The 24,733-nt window shown below is 48.1% G+C and overlaps 1 protein-coding gene across 18 annotated transcripts; it reads right to left on the reverse strand.

Annotated features, from left to right (window-relative positions):
• Positions 1–5: 5 nt before the first annotated feature.
• ZNF384 (zinc finger protein 384) lies at positions 6–22,881 on the reverse strand. Of its 18 annotated transcripts, none has more exons than XM_069785976.1 (13): positions 22,612–22,692; positions 21,985–22,033; positions 21,145–21,299; positions 20,870–21,059; positions 18,086–18,152; positions 17,693–17,933; positions 17,014–17,344; positions 12,062–12,142; positions 4,675–4,899; positions 3,834–4,016; positions 2,923–3,001; positions 1,894–2,052; positions 6–1,724 (listed from the first exon to the last, which is right to left on the reverse strand). In XM_069785976.1, the coding sequence occupies exons 4-13, from the start codon at positions 20,920–20,922 to the stop codon at positions 1,449–1,451; spliced, it is 1,695 nt and encodes a 564-aa protein (XP_069642077.1). In that variant the 5' UTR covers positions 20,923–21,059; positions 21,145–21,299; positions 21,985–22,033; positions 22,612–22,692; the 3' UTR covers positions 6–1,448. The 18 variants fall into 18 exon arrangements, with proteins under 18 accessions (XP_069642077.1, XP_069642079.1, XP_069642076.1 ...); XM_069785978.1 differs by having other exon boundaries at positions 12,062–12,139; positions 22,550–22,612; XM_069785975.1 differs by having other exon boundaries at positions 22,550–22,612.
• Between the last annotated feature and the right edge of the window lie 1,852 nt (positions 22,882–24,733).

Genomic DNA, 24,733 nt, shown 5'->3' on the forward strand with positions numbered 1-24,733 from the left:
GAAGATTGAAAATAAAAATTCGCCAGGATAATGCGTTTTATAAACACAGAGATAGAAACAGTTACAGCAAGGACAGAGCGGGCCGGGGTGGGGAATAGATATTTATATATATATATATATATAAATTCAAGGGGCCTTCAGTTTTTGTTGGCTCCCCCTTCTCATTAGATTGGTCTCTCTGTGGGGATCTTCATCCCCTTCTCTCCACTGTCCACCTTTTGGGGATTCTCTCCCATGACCAGGGTCCAGAAGAGGCCACCACTGCCATGTGAGTCCAGCCCGTCTTGGCAAGAGGGAGCCTGGGAGAGCGCTCTGACGGGAGGTGAGCAGGAGAAGCTAGCCTTTCCCTGCCTCCTGCCGGCTCCTTGAAAAGACCGGTCTATTCCTCCTCCTCCTTCCCTTTGGGAAACTGGGGGCAGGACAGGCGTGTGAGAGTCAGAACTGCTGTTGTTCCGCCTTTCGGGAAAGGGAGTAGAGAGAAGGGTGATGATTATTTTGGCAGTCTCTTACCCTCCCTCCAGTTGCTTTTTGGTTTGTTGTTGATGCCTGCAGGCTTTTCTGAGGAGGTGGGAGGGGGGGAAGCAGGAGGGAGAGGAGGAGGAGTACAAGCTGCTAGGACATCATCCACAACGGGCAGGAAGAGCAATGAGCAGGAACCCACATTCCTACGGGGCCTTGGCCATTGTGCTGCTCAGACAGCTGGGAGAGAGAGGCAGCAGCCAGTTCAGACAGACTCCTCTCTATTGCTCTCCACCAGGGGAGGAGAAAGAGTGCAATACTCCACAGCCCTCGGGCAGCGTGGGCACCTGTCCGGCCCAGAGAACATGCCTCACCTCTCCCCCCGCACTGGTCTCACCTTCCACTGGGGAGAAGGTTTCTCCCATCCAGTCCTTGGGGCAGGACGAGCGACCCCTCCTCCCTTTCACAAGCAGGAGGGACAGGAATGGATATTTCTCTCTTAGACACTCAAGGAAATCCTCAGAGAACCCCATCCAGCTGTGAACCCTGCCACATTCTTCTGCGGCCTGCTGAAAACATGTGTCCAAGCCCCTGTAGGTACAAGGACCGTCTCTCCATCCCATCCACCATGCATGTCTCAACACGCACCCCCCCTTCATACGCATCCTACAGTGAGAGAGAAGGCAAAACGGGGGCCTTTCTTTGGGTTTGAAAGGAGGGGCTCTTGCATGAGGAAGTGATCCCAGCACAGGAAAGGGGCTCTTGCACAAGGAAGCATCCTCCTACCAGGCAGGCTGTTGCACAGAAGGAGCACCCCCTTGAGACAGGCTGTTGTTCAAGGGGCTGCCATGAACAGGGTTACATGGCCAGAAGAGGCTGTTGCAGGAGGAGAGGCCGGAGACTGTTGCACGAGGAGGGCCGCTGCACAAGCAGTGCCCCGGGCGCAGGCTATGCACAAGAGGCTTTCTGCTCCCTGGGTTGAGGTCTCTCTAGGAGCTGGAGAGGTGCTCCACTTGGATGGCGCTGGTGCTGACAGTGAGGCAGATGTCCTTGTGATGCTCTGAAGTCTTGTAAGGAGTCAGGTCAAAGGAGCACTGGGGGGGAGGGTTGGGTTGGTTAGTGTCTCCAGAAGGGCCCCCTGCTGCCCCCCCACCCTGCGGCTGGAAGTGCTGCTGCTGCTGAGAGGCCTGGGCTTGTGCCTGAACCACCTGCTGCTGTGGGTCAGGGATGTTGTGTTTCCGCATGTGCTTCATCAGGTATGTCTCCTGCAACGGGAAGAACGGCGTGAGAAGAGGAGGGGACAGCATTTGCAAAAGCCGAAGCCCGACGGGGAGGAACACGACAGCTCGGGGGGCTGCTCCCGTCGGATCCGGAGGAGCTACTCCCCGGGAAGTGTGTCTGCTTCTGCTACCCCCCAGAGCAGCAAACACTCACCGAGGTGTAGGCCCGGCTGCAGATGGAGCAGGTGTAGACCTTGGCGTGTTTCACCGTGTGCGTAGCCAGGTGTACCTCCAAGGAGGCAGCATCCGTGTACGCACGGTGGCAGTTGTGGCACTTGAAAGGTTTGTCTTTGTTGTGCTGCCGTCTGTGGGACTGGGGGGCAGCAGCGGGGTGGAGGAAAAAGAAAGCAAGCGCAGGGAAGGAAGCGAGTATTAGTACTGCAGAAGGCTTTATCTCTGACACCCCCTTCCAGCCAGGCCCCCAGCACCCTTGGCCCCCGCCTGCTGAGGGAGGTATGCCTGGCTCCCAGCGTAGGGGACAGAGCTTCTCCCTCCAGCCCACCACATCTTCCCCACAGATGCCCTTTTTTTTCTCAGGCATACTAGGCATTCGAAGAGCAGAGTCTCCTAACTCTCCACAGCTCTCATCTTCTCGGTCTCCACCCAACTCTTTCTCAGTCTTTTCCTTTTCTCTCCTCTTCTGCCTCACGACACATTTGCTCCCTGCATCTGTCACTGCCCTTCAGGGCAGGATCTGCTTCAACTGCTCGCAGGCATTTACAGCTCTCTGCCATTTGGCACACCCTACAGTTCCCCTCCTCCAGGATACCACAACAGGGACACACCACCTCCACTTCCCTAAATCCCTACTCTTATGCCCTCCGTTTCATTGTAAAACAAACAAAAAACTCAATCAGATACACAGAATAAAATCTGCGTGACATTTAGCAAAAGTCTTGCCCCACATAATTTAGAAAACTCTGCAGAAGGGACGGGAGGAACTTTACCAAGGTCTCACCGCTTTCAAGTCAAGTTTACGATTTTACAGGATGTGACTGTTTATGCGACTTCTTTGGGTCACTAGTGCCACAAAAGCCAGGAATCTCTCTCCCACTCAGGGCTTCAACAGCTTTTCTGTGTTCCTTCACTCTGCTCCCAGCTGCCCCAATTTCTCCAGCTCCTCCACCACAGGCAAGTAGCCTCACCACCCCCACTGGTGAGCAGGACAAGCCCAGTCCCTTACCTGCAGGTTGGAAAGCTGGGTGAAAGCCTTTTCACACCCAGGGTGAGCGCATTTGTAGGGTCGGTCCCCGGTGTGGATACTGTTGAGGAGGAAGAGCACAAACGGGAGGCAGTGAGCAGGCAGGCAGGGCAGGCTGTCAGGGCCTGATGCTGTGATCAAATCTCACAGCCACTCCGGAGAGCAGGGAAGGGGATGATGTTGCCTCCAGATGCTGTTCTATCTGGACAAAGAGAGCTCTGCCCAGCTCCTGTGTCCAGCTAGAAGTTAAGAGAACATAGGCAGTCAAGCAGGTTTCAGAGAGTGACTAGGACTGGGGAGCAAGAGCTTATGAATGCCTGGCCGGCTCGGCATGTGGGCCACCTGAAAGTGGGTTGGGAAGGGCTCTGGAGGTCCAGGCTCCCTGCTCCAAGCTCAGGAGTCCCACATGACCAAGAGGAGTCTGTTCTCTTGCTTCCGCAGTACCAAGAAAGCAGCTCCGTTCCTTCTCAGGATAGACACTCCAACACTTTTCCCTTTACGTTATCAGGCTGAGATCACCTACAGCGTTCATCCGTCCCTGTCCCCCTGCAATGCCAGGAGAAGCTTCCACACACTCAGTGCGACCCCCGTGGTGCCAGGCTGGGATCCCCTACGGCCAATGCCTCTCTCTCTATCGCTCTCTCTCTCTGTGCCCCCCGCGGTGCAAGACCAAGGATCCCCAGGGACAGCACGTGCCCACCTCAGCCCTGACGTGGTCAGTGTCTCCTGCGCAGCCTCCACTCCGTCCACTCTGGTGGGTCACCTCCTTCCGAGGGCGCAGCCGGCCGCGTTCCCCGCCCGCCCCCCCGCATGCTTGGCGCGCGTGCTCCACAGGTGCATGCCGGCAGCGCGGGGGGGCCAGGGCCAGGCCCCCAGCCTCCTCTGGCCCTTACCGTGTGTGCTGCTGCAGGTGGGAGAGCTGGCGGAAGGCCTTCTGGCAGTAGCGGCAGGTGTAGGGCTTGGCCCCCGAGTGGATGCGGAGGTGCTGGGCCAGGTAGGATGTGTTGGCGAAGCTCTTGGAGCAGTGAGGACACTTGTGCGGCTTGACAATCGCCGTGTGGAGCTTGGAGTGGATCCTGCCGAAGAGGAGGAGGAGCAGCAGCAGTTGGACATGACCGCCATCTGGCTAGCGCTGATGGAATGAGGGCACAAAGGGGGTGGGACAGCACCACGCTATCTGCTACACGGAGGAACTCCGGACACGGCACGAGCTCGCTCGGTCTCGAGCCGTGCTCCCCTTGGATTCAAGAGACCATGGTCTGTCCGCACCGGGGGAGGATCCAGAGAGAGGAACTATAGAGTTTGGACTGAGGGGCATTGGCAAAGCTGTGTGTGGGAAGCCTACGGCTGAAATAGCAGGGGGGGCTGCGAGCCTGGACTGACACGTTTGGCAGAACTACACTGGGGTGACAGGGAACAGTCCTCCTACGCCCACGCTACTCTCACTCTGGCACAACCAGCCCTACCTGCCGTCAGAAAGCGTCACTCCATTGCAGATGCCCCTTAGGGCGAGCAGCGCTAACCTCCGTGCGCACCCAAGCCCCTTCACAGCAAGTGACAAGTCTCACGTGTTGGATACCACTACTGCCGGTTTGTCGTGTACGAGACCCGACCGGCCTGCGGAAAACAGCAAGGTCTCCCCAGGCAGTCAGTCGCCCGCTGAGGGTGCTCACAGCATGCTGGGACGACGGCAACATGCAGTGCGGAGGGCCCCCAGCCTCCTCTGGCCCTTACCGTGTGTGCTGCTGCAGGTGGGAGAGCTGGCGGAAGGCCTTCTGGCAGTAGCTGCACGTGTAGGGCTTGGCCCCTGAGTGGATGCGAATGTGCTGGGCCAGGTACGAGCTGTTGGCGAAGCTCTTGGAGCAGTGAGGACACTTGTGTGGCTTTGTCTCCGTATGGGACTTGGAGTGGATCTGCATCTCCGACTTGGAGTAGAAGGTCAGCGAACACATCCGGCACCTGGGACCGGGGCGAGGGGAAGAGACAGCGTCACTCGGGGGCAAGCCCCAATATGGATCAGCTCTAACTGGATGGGGTCTTCCACACTGAGTGAAGAAGGGACGTTTTTCTCGCTATGTGGTTCTGGGGAGGTTTCACCCGGGACACTGGGCTCGGCTGCGAGTACTCCAGTCCCAGGGAGACAAGCTTAATCTCGGAACTGGTGGAAGAGACCAAACGACACCTTGCAGCCAGACAGGTAAAGGTCTTGGAAGAATCAAAGAGGTTAATTCGTAAGGCTTACAAGGGAGACAGGGCAGCACTTTGGAAATTTTCCAACAGCAGTCTGAAGGGGACAGGAATAATAATTCCCAGACAAAAAACACTTTGTTCATCTACGATTTATTTCAGTCAAAAAAAGGTTGGAAAACCTGGAAATCCCAGGTTAAGGTTCACCTTCATAATAAAAGTTAATTCCATGTACTGCAAAGTCTGCAAAAGCAGTTATGACCAAACCCACTTAACTCTGCTCCAATTTTTGGAGAAGACATTCGAGTATTTAGAATACAAAATGCTGAGAATAACAACAGTGCTGCTTTCCTAGTGGGTCTCACAAAGATACTCTGGATATCAGACGTGGTATTTCACTGGTCTAATGGGCTTTCATCATTTCAACCTTACTGATGTGATGCAAAATGTTTTGTCTAGGAGTTCGGATCCATCTGTTCCCATAATGATCAGAAACGTATTTGGTAACACACAGACTCTTTGAACAGGAAGAAGCAGTTGGCATCTATCTGCTATGGATGCTGCTGTTAAAAACTGTTCCTCCATCATGACACCAGGCTGTTAAGAGAAGCTTGCACTGTTTTACAATTCAAGACGGTAAAAGCTTTTGTGGTTGGTAATTTGACAGAGAGATAGAAGCTGCATCCAAGTTACTGGACACTTTCCCCCCCCCCCCCCAAAGGTGTGCCAACCAAGGGGCAGAGTTAAGGTTTCTCTGAAGTTAGTTTTTCCATTTGCAGACTTTTCAATTAAACAAGACAAAATTGAACCTGCACTTGGAACTTCCAGGGTCACATTTGAGAGAAAAAATGCCACCCAGAAGAAGTCTGGCTAACATGAATTCAACCTTCACAGCAGGCTGACTTATGTTTTTGTCTGGGAATTTCCTCAAGTTTTACAAGTGTTCACAAAACTGCTCAGTGACAGAAGTCTCTGCAGGTCTTACAAGCCACAGAGTTGATCCTGCTCTTCCCCATATCCATCTCCTCCCAGGAGGATACTTCATTACATCTACTATTGTGACTATTTACATTGGAGCCAGAAGCTTTATGAAGTGTGCAGTCTGATTAGCGTATGTAACGCAGGCAATATTTATCCAGCACCTACCTTAACTTCCACAGGCCCTTCCAAGCTACAGCTTGATTTTAAGCCATTTAACTGGAAGCCATGCCTCCCTAGCAAGCACTCTACCACACACCTGCCATAACGTCTTTTCCTCCCCATCATTCATTATCATCTCTAACAGTTGTTCCCACGTTTCCTACCTTCATCTTTCTCTTAATCCACTTTAACTGCAAACCCTAACAGAACATGCAAGCTAAATACATCCTTACATAAATTCCACCTCACACACACAACAATCTCTTCTGGAATCAACAAACAGAAGCAATTTGGCTGTTTATCCCTAGGTCTATTAGAGGTACAAGGAGTAAAAAGGAACATCAGAATAATCTTTTTAAAAAAGTAGCTCTTGGTTCAATAAACCCAACTATCTGCAAACACTTGTGCAGCTTGTTCCAGACTTTCTGAAATGTTTAAAGCTAGACTTGAATACAGCATATGCATTTTGCAGTTATCAAGTCATACTTACAGGATGAGGATTGTATCCTTGAAAGCAGCAACACTAGAAAGAACTTTGAGGCGAATACTGAACTGAAAAATGCCTCTGAGTCGCCAAGTCCACCTCCCTGCTAATGCAAGCAATTACGGCATAATCCCATGCATGACTTTTATCAAGCTCCTTCTCACCAGATGCTTATTTCCATTACTCTCAACTGAACTCTGTTACACAACATCAGTCCTCTGATAAGGAACCGATCAATTGAGAACAAGCTCCCAGTGCGATGCTGTGCTAATATGGCTAACCAAAACAAAGGGGAATAGCAGGTATCATTTTTGTAAACAGGAATGGTGCAACTATTCTCACAACAGCACATCTAATTCTGAAGTCCACGTACTCAACAATTATTGAAAAACTCAGGCAAGTTCAGCAACCTTAAAGAACGATGGCATGTGGAAAATCGGCTTCGCAGTAAAGATTCACTGGGCCCAGTCTATCTAGGTTTGGAGAAAAGCTTAAAAGATGGCTTGGTCAATACTCTTATAAATCTATGCAGGCAGAAAAATACCAATTACTAGGGGCTTGTTTTATGAGCAAAGAAAGGTACAATGAGAAACAATAACTGACAGTAGAAGTTAAAAAAATCCAAGAGGAGATAGGATCTTTCCAACCATGAGAATAATGCATCTTTGGAAGCTTGGAGCCTATAGTACAGTCTCAGTCACCTGGCCCCTACAATCAATATTTTGAGAATCCAGCTACCTTTCTTAGAAAAATACCTTTCTAAAAGTTTTGCTTTAGTTTAACTACAATGCTGGGCACTAAACTCTTCTGTGCTGTACACATGACTACATATTTTAAACAGCCTATTCTGTTCTGAAAAATTCATGAAACTTTACTATGTCATCAAGTCTAAGTAGTCCCACGCATTAAACCTGTAGTGCCATAAAGCCATCTACTTAATTTTCCGTAACTTCTGTGCATCCTTTCCTTTACTTATTTGCTTTGTCAGGTATCTGCCTTCAGGTCAGAAATGCCCTAAAATAACTTTAATGAAAAGAAACAGACTCAACGTCCTTTTCCATTTTAAAAATAAAATTGTAAAGAAGGTGTTTCAAAACCTCTCTGGCACTTGCATAAAAATGGAAGATAAATCTGACTGTGAGCAAAAACACACAAACACATCCCCACAAAAAAACCCCTAAACTCCTCTTGTCTGAATTTAGCAGCTATAGACATTCCAGTATTGTTTTACAAACAACATTTAAAAAGAAAGTCTTGCAAGGACTCATTTTCCAATCATCTAACTAGCATCAGCCCTGAGAGGGCAAGAATGTTATGTAGCATTAACAAATTCATGAGCCTTATGAGTTAAAAAAAGCCCTGGAATATAGCAGAAAGCTGCATTTCAGAGAGTCTTGTATCGTGTGGTATCAGGCATTTTCAAGGGAACAAATGATCCATTTAATTAAGGGCTTTGCATTCTGCCTCAGACAACATCAAATATTAAAGGGGAAGATGCAATCAGCCCTCTAGTGGGCAAATATGGATTAAAAAAAAAAGTTAAATCTATATGGATGAGAACATCACATCTGACACTAGCAGCGCTTCAGTATTCTACTTCAGTGAAATTCTCCTGGCTGGGGAGAGGAAAAGTTGGGAGTGCTCCTTGCTAAGCAAGAACAAAATGCTATATGAAAGAGTTGATTATTTTTTTCCCTCTGTTTAATATCCCTTTTTAATCTTTTCTTCCCACTGTGCTTCTAAACTACCACTACTTTGACTGTATTCTGAGAGCAAGTAACAGCAGTGACTGCAGCGTTCCCGTTGACAGTGTGACACAACGTCCCCTACAGCTGCTTGTTATGGCTCTGCAAATTTAGACAGCCTAGAAGAACATAGTCTTAATAACACAGAGGTTCATATAAATAGTTAATTTAGTACCCAGCCATATGCCAGAGAGCAAAAGTAACCCCTTCCAATGTTTATAATCCTTTTTTTTATAAGGAATCTGCAAGGAAATAAAGTGAGACCTTCAGAGAATATTCCTGTTAGACAGAAACACCCTCAAAAATAATGAAATGCCAGTAAAAGGTGGATGTACAATTCTAATTCTGCTCCCATATGAAAGTCATCATGATGAGTCATAAACAAAATGATGCTTATAGCAACTAGACTACAACTCTGTGGCACAGAGTGCCATATTTTTTTCCACTTTTCATGGAATGTTCCACCTCATTCATCAGATGCTGTTATGAGATAAAATACCATCTGAAATACCAGCTCATAGTAAAATTTGCCTAACATGGATTAACAGCATTTTTCAATCAAGTGCTTAATTAATCAGTATCACAGTTGTGAAAACTATGTAAGCTTTTACATGGCTTTGAGAATTCAAATTCCTAGTATCTACTGAGATTAGTCTTAGAAGTTAATTGAGCCTTTGCTCCTTCTGTTAGGCTACAAATACAAGTCAGACCACAAGCTTAAAAAAAAAAAAAAATCACATCGGGAAGGTCTGAAGTTAAACTAGATGGTAAGAGTAAGTTTAAGCTGTCAGAGTCAGCAGTTCATTTAGCAAGGAAAGAAACGTACTTACTGCCTTTGCAATGCAGAGTTAATGAAGTAAGTAATGCAAGCATAGCATAATAATGGATGCACAGTTCATGATAAATACTAATTTAACCCTTGCATTCCCCAACTTTTTTAAAGCTGAAGTTAAACATTTTCTTACTAATATTTTGTAAGAGGCAGGGGAAAGGAGACAGAACTAACGCCCAAGATACACAGCTAGAAAACTCGTGTGAGACCTAAATAAAGCCAGTGAGTATGAAGATGCCAAATGACAGCATACGAATTGTACTTCTGCTTCCACACTTCTACACCCAGCATCAACTCCTATTCAGAAGTTAACATTATGCTTCCATTTACCAATTTACACTACTGGCACGTATACTATGAAATCTATCAGCTACACCCAGAGATCTTAGTCAACTTATTTCCACAGTCCTTCAGTCACTTGGTAGCTTGATAAGGCTACAGAAAAGCATACTCTCCTGGCAAGGCAGCAATGTTTTTAAATGCTTTCACCATATAGCACTTTTCCAGTTCTCAGATTTGAGGGCATTCCTGCATTTTGTCCATTTTTCCAAATGATCTTAAAATTCCAGACCCAGAATTTTGTGGTATTTCAGCATGCTTCACAGGCTGCCCGTCTTCTTTTAATGACTCCAGCATTTATGCTTTCAACAGTTGCATTTACCCTCTTCTGTCACAGTCTCGCACTGGAAGCTCACATGATGTCACTTAATTCCTAAAAGTCTTTCAGAGTCATTGCTTTCCAGGATACTGTTTCCCCATGTTCCTTACCTTTAGACCAAAGACATTCAATAGCATCCAACAGGACACTTCTGTCTGATATTGTTTTCCACTGTGTCCAAACAGCTAGGACTCAATCCCTGACTGCTGCAGAAGTCACACAGTATTACCCAAAAGGCTAAGCCTTCCACTGGACTGTATTAAAACACATTTTGCTCGAATAGTTCCAGTTTAACAACCACATAAAGTTTCCCTATTTTTTTTTTTTTTGCTATCCACCAGCATTGCTTCTATCTGTAAATTATCAGCCACGACTTTCTGTTGACCTCCAAATCATTGAACAACATCAGGCCTAAGACCTTGTCTACCAATTTGTGAAATTGGTCACCATTAGCATAAAAGACCAGCAAAACAATAAAACACAATAAGGTGTTTCCTAGTATAGTGATAACATGCAAAAGCTAAAATTAAAAGAATACGAAAGGCCCATGAGAAAGCACTAGCAAATTTGGAAAAGCCAGAATTAAGGTCATCTATGTCACCATAATTTGGCTCCGCAATGCAGGTGCGTTCTGATACAGCCTTATTGACTGTTTCCACAGAACTGCATCCTTATTATGTTGCACAGACAGATACTTAACAAGCAAGTGTTCAGTTTTTTTTCATCACCGCTCTGTGTACAGCCTCAAGCCTCATCGACCACATGCAATTCCAACCTCATGAAGCAGAATCACTCATCTGTTGTGCCCACCACAGAAGTGCTCCATAAGCACTCATCTATCCCCACAATGTCCCTGCTTTATTTTTTCTAAGGGAAGGGAATGACAAAAGACAGGAGTGAAACACAGCAAGACAGACATACCCACTAATTCCAAGTGGCCAAACTGATACCTGTGACCACTTTTTTTTCCTTTAAAGGAAAGTTATTATTATATACATTCAAATCACAGCTCCTATAGACTTCTATGTTACAGCTACGAGATGCAATGCTTCTGCAAAGCAAAACAGGGTCTGATATGTAACAGAGGGCTATTCAATGATAACTGAGAAGAGATTACGGTTTTGGGAACACCAAATGTTAATTATTTCAGGATAACTGTCTGTGGTCATTTTTAGCCTGCGGCAAATGCAAATCCACTGAAGACTAGACCTAACTCATATTTGCACAGGCTTCAAGGCAAGATTATATGCAGGCCTGAACTACACAGCTGTAGGACACCATAACAAATCTGTGGCAGAGGCAAGCATAATCTACAGTTCTTCAGACTAGCAGTCAAATTCTTCCCCAAATCATCCTTCTCAATTCTGCAACCCCACATAAAAAAAAAAAAAAATTAAATAAAACACTCCTTTCAGGTTCTCCGAGTAAACATGCAGGACTCTGACAGGCCATCATGTACACAATAACTACAATCACATAATCAAGGATGGTATCAAAGTGCATTGACTCAATCAGGCCAAATTAAGGTGTGATCAGATAAGATGTGCAACAGAATAGTTTCGAAGTTCTCTCTCCCCAGTTGAAACTGTAACTGCCCCCCCATTCCCTTGCACACACTCAATCCACTGACATGCAAGTAACGTGCTAAAATTAAAACTCATGACTGCAGAACCTTTACTGTTAATGCCTTCTGCTTGGCACTGTGATGAAATGAGAGCACGCACGTGCACACACAGTTACATCTCAGCAGAAGGGAGAGAACTTACCATAACCTAAGTTTTTACCTTATTATATTCTAAGGCATGTGGTCAGTCTTAATTCTGACATTTTCTAACCTCCCAGCACAGCATTCATATACAAAGCAAAGCTTATGTGTACAAACTGCGTGTGTATATATGGATGTGCATGTGGACCTGTCCTCCTTAAGAGTTTTGAGATCATAAGCCAATTTCAACCAAATCTGGAAAAGGGGTAAGGATCTTAATGTCACCAGAAGTTTCATAAAAATATGCAGCTGGGAAAAGAAGAGAGACCCTCTTGAAGCCCCCTGCTGAGGGAAAGGCTAGTAAGCTCACCCTTGATTAGACATCAGAGAATCCACACAGGAGAGAGCCGCTGGAAACCAGGCTTCATTAGTTCCGCTGCTCACGGAACTACTTGTTAAAAAAAGCAAACAGAAATTCCAACATGTGGCATCATACTGACACCCACGTTGGTCATCAGCAATCTTAAGATCCACTGCACAGACCTCTGCCACTGCAGCTAGGATGATAAATGATAGCAACAGTAGCTTGTCACCTTTTTCTAGCCTTAAGAGGGGGATGAGGTTCTTTGCCAGAGGACGTCACATTCTTGTGCTGACATGAGACACATGGCAAAATTTAGAAATATTGGGTTTAATATTTCTAGGCTTTGGAGGGAATGTGGTCAAACTTCCTGCCTGATGCTTCAAATTTAATTCCCGCTTTGCCCTTAGCCTTCTAGCCTGTTGCAATCCCCTCTCTCCTGCACCAAGACCCAGGCTCAAGCTCTTTACCCACATGCCCCAGCCTCTTTATCCTCTGCTGCAGGGACTCTTCCCTACTTCATTCCCTCAATTACCTAACATTTGTCTCATCTCCCCCACACTTCTTTTTTTCTGTCCACATCCCATGCTCTTGTCCCCATCTGTTCTGCTAATTCTAGGTATCTCCTCATTTTCTAGCCCCTAGCAGATCTGGTGCTTTCTTCCTCTCCCCAGCCTTGGCCCTTCATAGCTTACCTCTGTGCTATCCCCCCCTTACAAATAGGCTCCCCATCACATCCCCTGCTGCATTCCCTAGTTTGTAGGCTCTTGACTTTTCTCTCTCCTCCTTTCCGATTCCCATCTCTGCTCTACCAAATTTTCAGACTTCCTGGACACAATCAGCTCCATGGGCCCTGCCCATATCTCATTCTCATCCCTATTACATTTGAACCAAGCAGCATCTTCTCGCACGTTGCCTTTGTGCCCATCGGAGGGGGGAGGTTACTGTCAACACCGGGCACAAAAGACTCCCTTCTGAAGCAGAAGGAGGAATAGCTGTGACTGAAGGAAAAGCATGCTTGGCCCTTCAGCACTGGTCTAGAAGATGCTTATTGCTGCAGAGAGAATACACAAGTAGTCCAGCTCATATAGAAAGTGAGAGAGGTTAGAATGTATTTATCTCTTCTGTGGCGACAGACAGTCTGGTCAGTGCCTGGAGTCATGCAAGCCTCAGGAAACATCAAAGAGGATATAATCTTCGCATATTTCAACTACCAAACTATAAAGCATCTCAGAGCATGCTTAACAGATTTTTTCCAAGCTTACAACTTGGCCAAATTTGACCATATTTTCACAGATATACATGGCTTACAAAAGCCATAGCCATCAGATTTCAAACCTATTCAGAACCATGGGAAGTTCAAACAGCAATGCTAAATCCAGTACAGGGCAGGAAAAAAAAGGCTTAAAATGAGATATGCCCACCTGCTGTATTCAAACCACTGGCACCCCTTGTGTACCTAATTTCCTCACTGAAGGAGGCCTTCATCCAGCTTTTTTCACCTCCTACAGCTCAACTCTGCTTCTTGCTAAGCCTTCTTAAGGCTTCTGTATACTTTTGCACCCTGGACTCATCTCAGAAGCTTCCCATTCCTCAGCTACTTACTGTCTCCCAAACCCCAAACCCCTGCTGTTCCCACAACCTAGTGAAAGCAGGGAAACTCAGAACTAGCGGTGGGGAACACAGAGCTTGTTGGTTACAGTGTGATGGCAAGGCCCTTCTCAAGCCTACAACCTTTCTGTTGGTATCCTAGGTTCCAAAGCACAGCTTGCAAAACCATTCCAGACTATAAACTGGTATTTGTCCCAACCTTTACAAACATAATACTGGAACCAAGCAATGCCTATAGAGAAGTCTCTTCCTCTTGCAAAGAAGAAACTATTTAGAGGACTGTTTGTCAGAGATAGCACTTGTGATCCGGCCCAGAGAGGCTGAACCACTTCATCAGCCTTGTCCACTGATCACATCACACCAGACTTCTAAAAGTGCACAGGTACAGGCACCAAAACAGTCCTAAGAAACAATACTAATGTCTCCAGGATCCATGCTCGCTCTCTCTTCCTCAGCACCTTTTAAAGTACTGAGAAGCAGCCATGTGCTTCACACTGCCAGCATTGAGAGCAAGACTCTTGATGCCAATCTCATTTTCCACAGAAAAAGTAAATTCTACAAAGATGTCAGGAAAGATTAACGAAGAGCTGACAATGAATCCAGACAAGACTGAAGTGACATTACTCATGAAGGAAAATGCTTCACAGGACTGGGTTAGATGCTGTCCCCTGCAGGTGCAAGCATTCTTCTTATAGCACAAAGCAAAGCACCAAGGACTCTGCCAGACTAATCCTAAGACTAGATTTCCAAGATCTGAAAGCAACACCATCATTGGCAAAAGCCTTGCACCTTTTCTTACAAGGAAAAACCTAATCACAAAGATTCCTGCACTGCTTTCACAGCAGACTACTAATTCACTTTTAGAGATGATACAGCAACAGAACAGCTGCCATTTGCTGGAGCACAAATCTCTACATTCGGTAGTGAACGGGATGAGCTGCAATACACGTATCACCTTTGTGCTCCACCTCCTTCCAAGTCTGCCTTGCTGTGCTATCTGTTCAAGGCCTTACTCTGTCTTCACCAACACACTAGGAGTCAGGAATTATGAAAATTAGCCACCTGCCCAGGCACTCAGGACAAGAGAGCTCACAGACCTCAAAAAGAAACTTAAAACCAAAAAATAATTTAACAAAATAATCCCAGGCTTTAGGAATTGGGTATTAAAAAAAAGTCATGTTGATCGATATAGTACAACTCCTTCCAGGCATCTGACTAGATCATCCTCAGTGTATCATCGGAAGAATCAGTGAAATCATACAAACGTAGACATATGAATACCACAAGCAACTCCTCCTCCAGCCTGAGAAGGGAGCAGATGAACCTCACCCAGTCTTATTTTAGCTGGGATGTATCTGCATACTGTAGTAACGGGAACTACCCAAATCATCCTCTAGAATACAGAAGAAATCCAGGAGTCCTCAAAGTTTTAACTTGCAGGTCTATTTATATGCATATTATGGAGAAACAATTTTACTGTATTTCACAAAGGTTTTCTCTCCCACAGCTCCAAGAAAAGATAGCATTTTCCTTTATTTTTTCAACAATCATTTTTAGTTCCAAACTTGCACATCAAAAGCATCCGCCAAAGAGGAGATCCCAAGGAGGGCAGAAGTACTCCTTGGTGGTCTTCAATAAATCTCAATTTAGCTATCTTGCACCTTAGCACTGCTCAGAGGAAGGCTTGCTTGGGATGGGGGCTGGAGGAGGAGGCAGAGGTACCACACTTGGACAAAACATCAAGACAGGAAATCTTCCTGATTACATGTTCCTACATATAAACTCATTTGGTTTTTCCCTGCAAAGCCTTTTTCATGAGCTGTTACACAGACTATGCGTGTTCATAAAGTTTCTGCTGAGTCACTCCACCTGGTCTTGGGCATTTTTTTCCAAACTTACAAGTAAACAAGGAGCTATAATTAAAGCCTTGGTTCAGCTTTAATTCTAGCGTTCACTGCCAATTGTGTCCCCTGTAAATACATATTTAACAACCTAATTAGCAACCCAGACTGTAAGCAGCTTGAGTAGTGTGGAATTGTGGCTAAGGCCCAAAATAAATGGTGGGATTACAAATAGCAAGCTACCTAACACTCCCACCCCTCTTCACCATACGCTGATTATTTTCAAAGTGGAAGAACTGGGACATTGGGTAAGAGAATAAAAAGGCTGATCCAAGCTCTGTTTTTGTACCCATTTAGCTGTATTGATTTAAAAATGTAAACATTCTAAAAATGCTATAGTTAATAATGAAACAGTGCCTGGGGTGGGTGCACCGATTCTGTATAGATGCCTTCATATTGTTATGACTTAATTCCAGAAACATAACTAAATCTGTACAAAAAAAAAGAGGGTCTAGGATGGTGAAAGGGGAACTGTTTGAGACAGGATGATGTAGACGTAGTAGGGAAGTGAGAAGAGCTAGGGACCATCTTCTGTTTCCATCTGGCTACTACTTTGCCTCTTATTGATCTTAATCATCCCTGAGACACACCTACCACTAGGTCACCCATACGTGCTCCTGCTTCCCAACTAAGACAGACCATCACATTTCCTCCCTAGCACTTGGATGCTCTGTCCAGTTCCCACCTTCTCTAAAACACCCATGCTCCTTATCCTCTGGTTTAAGTATCCCCTCCTAGTTAATCTCTCCCTTTTGCACCACTCACTTGTAAACTCAGGCCACATCCCTCCAAGCTCAGAAACCCAACCTCAGGGCTCAGAACTCTCCCCCCTCTTATCTGATACCCTTAGGGCTCAGAAACACCTAATTCAGAAATACACTTTTTTTTTTCCTGTTTTGTTGGGAATGCTGAATAGGAGGAGATCACAAGGGGCAATGCGCACAGGAGCAGACATTATCACCACAGTTCACTTCCTGCTCTGTGTGCCTCCAGTTTGTAGTCTTTACACTGGACAGACTGGAGTCCTAATTTGGAGCACCCAGGTACACTAGGGCTCTCAGCTACATCAGAAGTGCTCTAGCTGCACCAGGTAGTACTGCATTCTGCAGTACACCAGCCATACTACCCAGCTGTGGCATCAAGGATACGGTTTAGCCTCCGTAACACCCTGGTCATTAGCTAACCTAGTAAGATTAACATTTGTATATTCAGGAAATCAAGGCTGTCCACTAAGAAGGAGATCCTTAGTTTTGGGTCAACCCACCAGCTTGCAAACACTCCTGATTAGAGAGAAAACTCAACTCTTTCTGCAGCTGAAAGATTCACTACTCAGGGACTCTACAGGGAAAAGGCAGAGATCTCTTCTTCCCCCTGTAACCCTCTGAAGGGTTAAATACACCCCCATCCCCATGCAATGTTTAACAGTCAAGGTTTAACCCCGCTCCCCACCTGTATGTCTTGCCATCCTTGTGCTGGTCCTCATCATCCTCGTTTGACAGCACAAAGGGGTCGCTCATCTCTGGCAGCCCCGACTCCTGCAATCGTTTCTTCTTCCGGCCCCGGGGCGGTTTGGGGGCAACTCCCCCACCCCCGCCACCCCCACCACCTTCGGAGAGGGTGGTTGTCCCTTTCTTGGACAGGTCAGGAACCACCTGGAGGGCTGCCTGGGAGCCAGGGGGTAGTGCAGAGACAATCATGGGAGCTGAGATGGGAAAGGTTTGGGCAGAGGCGGCTGTGGTCACCAAGGAACCTGACGGGGAAGTTATCACCAGACCAGGACCTGCAAACAAAGAAAGATGGAGGAAGTCAGTTATTACATCTCTAGTTATGTCCAACCTCCTTATCCCACAGAAGCAAGCTTTATACACCTACTTTTGACTACAACGCAAACAGAAGAGTAGCTTGCCCTCCCCAACACACTCCCAGTCTCCGCTGCTGGAAGTCAGACTTCCATAAAGAGCGTGGATATATGGAGTGCCTAGAGATTCACAGTGAAACCATGCCAAGGCAGTCCATGCCACCAGTAGGGCTAGAATAATCTACAGCCCGAAAAGGATTCTCCAGAACCCCACGTCCCCCCTTCCCAGAGTCTCCTTCGTATGTTGCCAAAGCCCTCGGAGTCCCCTACCTGCTGTCATGAGCCCAGCAGACTGCACCGGTACCACGGTGATGTTCTGAGTCACAGGGGCTTGGCTGTGTGGTGTCAGCTGCTCCGGCTTGGTGTCCGAGTCCATGGAGATACCAGTGGGTAGGGCCACAGAGGTGGGTACTGTCAGCAAGGCAGGGTAGTGGGGGGGAGCCAGGCTGCAGCCCTTCTCTGCGGGCAATAGCTGCTCCTTCATCTTGTTAATAAACATGGTGTTCTCAATCTAAACGGGTGGGAAGAACAGCTTTTAGAATACTCTGGCACAGCTGCTCCCAGCAGTTGGCTGAGCAAGAAATGCAACAGAAACACGAATCATGCATCAACTTCTAACAGGAAGCAAGACCAACATAATAGGTTGGAGGACAAAGATCTTACCTGTCCTGAGACGGTGGGCACTGCTGGCCAGAAGTACGGGGAGGAGTTGAAATGAGATTCTTCCATCCTAGCTGGGCACAGGGGGGAAGAGGAAGGGGGAAGGGAAGAGGAATGGAGGAGAAGGAAGACAGACAGACAGACACACACACACACAAAAAGAACATTAAACCCAAAGAGACTCCAACATGGAACTGACTCAGTCTAATGCTGTGACAGTTCCTTAATCTCCCCTGTCTTACTTGAGCAACTTCTCCCCACTTTTGAGCTATCTGCCCAAATCCAAAAATTATTTCCAGGGGAAAAAGGTGCCTGCTATTCCCCCAGGCTTGGGTCCATCTCAAACGCCTCTTGCCCAAGAGTCCTCCATGCAAAAAAACCAGGACTGACTACGAACCCAGAACACCTCCAGCATTCCCCAATTATCATCCACCCAAGTACATGGCATAAATGATGAAGTCTGTGCATCTGCAACCAGGCAAATACAGCTGAAAACCATTTTTCACTGTCACAGACAGTCTGACCCCGCAAGCAGTGACAATTTTGAACCTTGCCTGTCCCTCCACCCCAGCTCAACGCTAAGGACCCAGATGCAGCAAGGGGACATTAGCATTATGTTACACAGGAAGAAAGACAGGCAGAGAGAGGGAAACAGACTTGCCCAAGATAACAGACAGCCACAGCAGACCAAGAAGTCAAACTTAGGGCTCCTAACTTCCTGCTGCCCACCGCTCTGACCACCCCAGCCCCGCTCTCAAAAGAAACCCGGAAATATCATTCAATATTCCTGACAGACAAGATCCTCTGCTCTCACCCAATGAGACTAGGCAGTGGGAAAATAACCCGACTACCCTGCTCCTGAGACACCCTATTTCCAAGTGAGATCATGTCATGGCTCTCTATTGCCCATTTCATTCCCTTCCTTGGGACAAGATTCTGTAGGACTCTGTCCCCAGTCAAGCACCCACTGCTCCATCTCAACTCTGCTGCAGTCAGAGGACCAGTCGGACACTAAAAGATAGCCCTCTGAAGACAGGGGCGTAATCTCGTTAGGAACACCTGGCTGAAGAAGCCCTTTCCATTCTAAGCCTTACATTCCTCTGTGTAGTAACATTAGCGGACAAAGCTTGTTACACTCGTGAAAACGCTATTCAAATCCTAAAGAAACTAACAAAAGAGTATTTCCTGAAGCAGAAGATGCACCTATTCCTGAACAAATATGGCAAAACTGGTAGGTAACATACGTGTGATAAAAACCATGCTCAGAGAACATCTGGCAGAGCAAGCTGCTTAGAGAAAGCAAGCACTGTGGGTTTCTCATGCAGCTACCTGCAAATTGCCCCACTCCTATTTCTGTTATGATATGGCAGTAGTCTAATTAATGAGTAAATATTGTTTCTGAAGGGCCTATCTCAATCGTCAGATAAGCTGAGGAGCATGCCCCGAGTAGCATGAAACACTTACTTTCCAGAAGTATATTAGGGCAGAATAAATACATGTGGAATTGCTGCGTGTGAGCCAAAATGCAAAGATAATTTTCCTCTATGTAGAGAAGCAGTATGTAAATGAACCAAATTACCTGATAATTTTGTTTTTATGAATTGCTCAGGCAACAGCAAAGCCAAGTATTCCTGCCTCACTCGCTCACTACAAATCAACCAATAAACACACTTAAGGATGAATTATTTACCTTGCGTCAGTGGCATGCAGTCAGACGGCTAGCTGCCTGACTGAATTACGCTGGGTTTACACTGCTGTGATTCAATCAGAATCTGATGGGGCAAGACTCGTACCTTCCTTCCTCTGCTTTCTTTTCTGAGCCAAATTAATTATTAAGTACACTGCCCACAGCAAGGCCCTATGTATGTAACGCTTAATTACGTGACTTTTTTTTCTTCCACAGGATGGGCACGCACGAAGAGATAACGCATTCTTGGCAACTGAGCCCCACCTGAATCAAGAGGGGGTTTTTGTCTGGAATGTCAAGTTTGGGTTTGGGGTTTTTGGGGGTTTTGTTTGTTTGTTTTTGTTTTTAAAATACGTCAGCCCTTATTTGCTTAGCTTCCACATCAAAAACATCAAAGTGAACCTGATTCTGTAAAAACAGAAAGTCTCGTAAAATAATCAGATGCATTTTCCAAATAAACTTCGTAATCGTCCAAGACTCCCTTGGATTCTCAACTGCAAACTTCAGGAGTTAAACAGAAAGATGCCAATTTAAACAAAAATCTCACAACAGCTTGCTTATTTAAAGTGTACAAGGAATGAAAGGCAACTCCATTTCCAGATTCTAAAGTCCAGATTAGCACAGGCCAGGGCACTCAGTGGCTGCCTGTCTCCATCTAGTCCCCTACCAGAACTTCACAGAGCACCTAACTTTTGTTTGCTCGGTTTACAAAGCATGCAAGTCAAAATAAAGCTTATTGATTCTCAAAAGATGACTATACTGTTATCGTTAAACTCTTTTAGAATCCACCTCTCCATTCAGAAATCTTCATGCTTGAGCTGCTATCAGACCTCAAAACTTTTGGCTTGAAAGGCTGAAATGTGATGAAGTTATAAGAACGTGGAGGAAAAGGAGAAACGGTGTAAGAGTTGAAGCTTTCATGCAATCTCACTAGCAAGCCAGTCTTCCAAAGGGAGAAAACAAAGGTAAGATTCCTCCACCAAACTACTGCCCTAATACCCCCAAAGCTGTCCCTCCCCTACCCCGCTTTTAGGCTAAAGGGTATTTGGAAAACATGCACCCCTATTCGCAGCCCCCGCTTTAAAGCTGCTCACACTTACTTTACCAGAACTCTGCACGTAACCCTTCCAATTGCTCTATAACTACCAGACATGGGCTGGAGCTTCAACCCTGTACCACAGCACGTTCCCACTGCAGTGCCTTCATCATCCCAGCTTCCACAAACAGGCCAGAGATGGGACCTTCTTCCTATTCACCAGTCTAGTATCAGACAGATGTCAACGTACCCTCCTGATATAAACCAAAAACACCTTCTATGTACAGACCACAAATGTACATACACCAAATAAACAACCGAGTGAACCAGAGAACTCACAAGGGACAAGGAATCTGGAGTTTAAGATCTCAGAGTACTTCACAGAATCACATACTTAACGTGCTGGACTTAAACTTCTTTGCAGGTCATCACTTTAATCATAAACAGACAGATAAAAGCACGTGCAAGTACACGGTGAGGTAGAGGCTGTGTTTCTGGAAGGCACAATCAAGGTTGGATAGGCAAGTGTTTAGAGGTTGGCTTTTAATATGGTTTTCTTTATTCTCCAGATACCTAGCTTTTATTTTCTATTTGGTGTAGTTTTCAGTTGACAAAAGGCCCTGAGCATGACACTCAGGAATGATTTACAACGCCATTTCATGTCTGCCCAAGATCTTTGTTCAATAACTAGGAGCTTTTAGGCTTAATTGCTGCAAAATACTAAGGATGCTGAAGGCCACGCAGGCTGTTAGCTCAAATGCAAAAATGCTTCCACGAAGCTCGTAAGCACCAAAAAGCTCAAAGCACCACTACATCTTTAGAACGAGCACATCTGGATGCACATCAGGAACACCCCAAACATGCCGGACAAAGTCCCGAACCCCAGTCCCACGTCCCAGAGCCAGAACAACTTTGGTGCCGCTCCCCGAACGCGTGCGTACCCTCCGCCCCAACCGATCGAGCCCCTGTCGGGACAGATGCCTGGCAGGGGACGCAGGGGCAGCCGATCCCCTCTCTCCCACTCCCTGGAGCTCAAGTGACTTCAAACCCCCCAACGCCGGGACCGGCAGCCCACCCTGTTCCCCCCACCCCTCCCAACCAGTGGGGCCGGTGGTGGAACCCCCCCCCCTCCCGGGGGGGGGCGAGGGGGTCACTCACGCAGCTCCGGGAGCTCCTTACCCCTCTCACTCTCCCTCCTCTTGCATTTCTCCTCCTTCCAAGGCCGTCTCTGCAAACAAACCGCCAGGGTTACGGGACCACCCGGGGGGGCCCTGTATGACAGCGGACGGTGTAACGCGGGACCCCCGGACCCCCCGGCCACGTCCAGCCCCCAGAGGAGCGGCCATGGGCGGGGGAAGGAGCTCCCCGCGGGGACCGGCCGCGATGGGAGAGGGGGCCCGGACCCACCTCCCCCCGCGGGGCCCCGCGCACACACGGCGGCGGCCGAGGACGGGGCGCGCCGCCCGGTCGCCCCCCGCCCCTTCCTCCTCCTCCTCCTCCTCCTCTCCCCGCGGCGGCGGCGAAGCGGGGCCGGCCCCGGAGCGCGGCTCTCCCGCTGCGGAACCCCCGGGAGCGTCCGACAGCCGACAGCGGGACGGAGGAGCGGGCGGGCGGGCGAGCAGACAGACAGACAGACAGACAGAACCGCCTCCGTTTCCGCTTCCGGATCGCTCCCGACCCGGAAGTACCGCTCTCCCCTCGTCTCCCCCCCCTCGCCCCCACACCCGCCACCCGGTAAATTTACCGGGCACCAACCCCCAGCGGCGACCCCGACCCCGACTCCAGCGGCGGCAGCGGCCTCCTCACCGGAAAGAGGAGCGGCGAGTCGCTTCCGGATCAAGGGGCGGAGCGCCAGTCAAGCTCTTCCGGGGCACCGACCGGAGCGGAACGGCGTCATCGGCGGCTTCTCTTTAAAAAAAAAAAATAAAAAATTTAAAAAAAATTTCAAAAAAAGAGGCGGAGCGGCGGCGGCCGCGCGGCACGTTTTCCCTCAGCGGCGTCACCGCGGGCGGCCGGGACGGAAGCGGGAAGAAGGCGGGAACCGGGCGGCGGGCGGGCGCTTACCGGAAGTGCGGGGTGCCGGCGCGCGGGGAAACCCGGGCTGGCGGAAGTAGCGGGAGGGGGGGGGTGGGGGGCGCAGTTTCCCCCCCACGCCAGCCCGCCCGCCGGCCCAAGCGACCTTCTCGGCGTAACGTGCGGGGGGGAGGGGGGGGAAACAGCCGCCCTGATGAATATTCATGAGGCCTCATGAATAATAACGCACACCGCCGCCCCCGTCCCCCCCCCCCCCCCCCCCCCCCCCGTGCGGGGCCGTGGTTCATTCCTAGAGTGAGGCGTGAGGGTGTGCCCGCGGCCTGCTCCTCCGGCAGGAGGGCGCCCGCCTTCGCCTCGCACCGGTCCCCTCAGCGTGGGGGCCCCGGCCGGACCCACGGCGGCTGGCAGCGCGGGAGCCGGTCGAAGAAACTCTCTTAAGACTCGTTTTGGGAGTTTTAGAAAGCGGGGGTTCTTTATTGCAGCGCTGGGCGCACGGGGGATAGTTCCGCCTAGCGTGCAAGCCACAGCTTTAGCACTAATTTCGTGTTAATCAGATTGGTATACATAAAAATGATTGCAACTGATTTATCTCAGTACTGCCTACATCCGATCACGCGCCATGAAGGATCCGTTTGAGTCGAAGGGCTGCTTTTACGACCACCGACCCCTTCAAAGTTCTCGTTGGCTGTCCTTGAAGTCTTTATTCCTGTCCTTGTTCTTTGATCTTGAAGCTTAACGCAGTTTTCAATCACATGTGGTCAGTCTCAACATTGTTCTCATCTAGTGTACAGGAACATCTAGTCATAAGAGCAAAGAACTGCAAAACTTATGAATAACTACCTCTGCTAGTTAATTGCTTGGCTATACTTTTGTCTATTGTTTCAATCGTAGTGTTAGTATAAGATTTCTAATAGTTATTTACCAAATCTCACTTTTACAGTCACCTAGCAGCAAACCAGTTTCCACGGCAGGTACAAAATATTAAAACCATCCCAATATTTAGACATACCATACAGAATGTATGGAAATATACTATCAGAAGGAGTTCGCTGGGTCAGGTCAGGCAGCTGTGCCAGGCCGGTGGGATGATGGGGTGGCCTGGGGTTGACCCAAACGTTTTCTGCCACTGCCTCGGGTGGTCCCTGCCTGCCCCTTTGCGTGTGCTGGGTTCTGGTGCTTCGCTGGCCAAATGCTAAATGCATTTTGTCGTGCTAACCCGACAGGAAGGGCTTCTGGCGAGGTGGTTTTCTGCCAGGTCGGCAAACCGGACCATTTCGGTCGGCTAAGTGCTGTAGGGAACAGGAGAGCAAGGCCAGGCGTGGAGGGGAGCGGGATAACCCTCTCTCCACAGTTGCAAGCCACTAGCTCAATATAACCACACCCAAATACTGATTTATTTATTTATTTATTTTATTTCATTTGTAACCATTCACAGCTTGACCCCAGAGGGGGCTGCAACTCACCCTCGTTCTCACTCATTGAGAATTCAGTTTCACAGAGCCAACCCACCTAAGTTTTGGCTGGCGGTTTCCCGCTGCCTCCGGTGTGCTGGCACTGTTGCTGTGCAGCGTGAGTTACTGCGCTCGAAGCAGCAGCCGGTCCCTTGAGCCTTGGCGATGGCGCAGGAGAGGGCGCGAGGCTGTCCCTGGAGAAGGTGACACGGAGGCATTCCACAAAAGCCCTAAGCCAGGCTGGCTGACCGTCCCCACGCCAAATTGCAGACACTCCACAAGATCACCAAGCCAAGCTGGCTGTTGCAGCCCTGCCCTGCGTTACACTCTTACAATTTCAGTGGAAAGAGGCTTTTAGATACCACTACTTTGTTCCACCGCTCGTAGCAGGGCTAACTTTGGCACTGGACCCGCTTCCCAACTCGGGTTAGGTTACCTTTCTC

This window comes from Haliaeetus albicilla, chromosome 6 (genome assembly GCF_947461875.1).
Source record: "Haliaeetus albicilla chromosome 6, bHalAlb1.1, whole genome shotgun sequence".
Classification (NCBI taxonomy): domain Eukaryota; kingdom Metazoa; phylum Chordata; class Aves; order Accipitriformes; family Accipitridae; genus Haliaeetus; species Haliaeetus albicilla.